General features: G+C 41.4%; 1 protein-coding gene across 1 annotated transcript in view; it reads left to right on the forward strand.

Moving 5' to 3' along the window:
* LOC119593649 (trichohyalin-like) overlaps positions 1 to 1,847 on the forward strand; it is an 8,608-nt gene that overhangs the window by 5,242 nt on the left and 1,519 nt on the right. Inside the window, exon 4 of the mRNA XM_037942601.1 lies at positions 1,602 to 1,771. Within this exon, the coding sequence (XP_037798529.1) occupies positions 1,602 to 1,771 (170 nt within the window). The remainder of the gene's footprint in view (positions 1 to 1,601; positions 1,772 to 1,847) is intronic.

Genomic DNA, 1,847 nt, shown 5'->3' on the forward strand with positions numbered 1-1,847 from the left:
TTGAAGACATTCATAACAAAAGCCGCGATTGCTTAAATCTCTCTCACAATGGGTCCTCTTCTGTAATGTAAATGGGAAGGACAGTTGATAAGAACCAACAATAGACTATAACTACTCAACTATGCATAACTATTGTCGTTTCCTATGGCTCAGTGATTGCTGAGGAAACTCTCAGCTGACTGGTTGATACTTGGTACCCTCCCCCCCTTTACCCCCTAACTGTATTCTCCGCTGGTTGGTCGAGAAGTATCCCTCCCCCCATGCAACTACGAGATCGTTTGCTGATTGGTTGAGAGACAACACCGATACCCCCCTTGCCACACCCACTCAGTGAGAACAATGTCGGGGAATACATATATTAATACATATATTCACATATATGCAAGATATTAAAAGCTGATCTGTTGATAGGTAATCCCCTCCTCCTCCCACTCAACCAAATTCTCGGCTGATTGTGTAATATATAGGACCACCAAGGAAAGAGGGTCTCAGCTGATTGGTCGAGAGATCCCCTCACCCCCCCCCCCCAAATTGAAGATTCTCAGTTTAAACCTTCGGCGGCACTTTTGTGTTTCCAACAACGCACTTTATGATTTGCTATTTACACGATTGTGATTTTCTCCCCACTGTGTGAAAGAGTAGATGGGCGATTTTTTTTTCCTTTCTTTCTCTTTTTCACATATACCATATCTAGTATTTTCCGCTTTAATTTCGAATTCACGAGAACCGATATCCAGTATCGGTAGTACTTTACAAATCAATAATTGCTTAAAATTAGTTATCCTATATATAGGTGACGGTGAAGTGACAAGTTATTGAAAATACAACCTAGACTATTTTGTTTCTCTTCTCTCTGCAGTCGAATGGTTCTGGGTTTAGTACCCGAGTATAGTATTTCTAGACAACCGTTCTGTCACATGTTCGTCCCTGTTCACTTAGCAGTAATATAGGTACCCTGTCAGTCAGTTCTGCGAGTCAGTTACCAGAGACTGAATATAATAGATTTTAGGCGATTACTCAGAATTACTAGGGAAGTCCTCTCTACAAGGTAAATCCTCCACTCTCAAGGTCTCTTTTAAGATCATATCCCTCCATCAAGGTAAAAAACATTTAGCTGATCCTCAAGAGTTACTTTGCTTTTGAGTCCTTCTAGCCCTGGTCTCATCTCTCCCCTGTTTAATTTTCTTTTGTAACCAATGTGGCATTTATGTTAAGAAAGGACTCAAACAGCAAATACATCCTTGGAAAAATGCATACACGTATTACAGTTATTATGTGTGAAATTTGTTTTCAGAACGCTGCCCCCGCACCCCACCTCTCGACTATCTACCCGAAGCCCCGCTGTACTGTAATACGATATTAGATATATAAAGTGTCTAACAATGACAGGAAATGAAATTTATTGAAAATAAGACACTTCGCTTTTCCTTTTTCTAAGATGAGTCAATTCTTGATTATCAAACAAAACAAAAAAATCAAAATCACTTACACCCCCAAATCAATTTAAGAAGTGACCCCGGTTTTTAATCCTCCGCCGCCTTTAACAGTGTAATTACCACCCCTCTAAATCCCCTCTGTGACAGTACCTTGTTCTCCGCCAGGACAAGGAAGACTACGAGTCGAGAATCCGAGATCAGATCAAGTACCAGGAGGCGGTACGAGCGAAGGAGGCCGACCAGCTGAAGAGGGAACGGGAGGAAGAGGCCTTGAGAATTAAGCAGAAGGAAGCAGCTCTTGTTAGACTGAAGCTGGACACCATGCAGGAGCTCAGGTAAGTATATTGTGTATTGTGATGCGTAGAATATAAAGGGTATGGATGATAGTGAATACCATCACAGTGATCTGTT

This window comes from Penaeus monodon, chromosome 32 (assembly GCF_015228065.2).
Source record: "Penaeus monodon isolate SGIC_2016 chromosome 32, NSTDA_Pmon_1, whole genome shotgun sequence".
Classification (NCBI taxonomy): Eukaryota; Metazoa; Arthropoda; class Malacostraca; order Decapoda; family Penaeidae; genus Penaeus; species Penaeus monodon.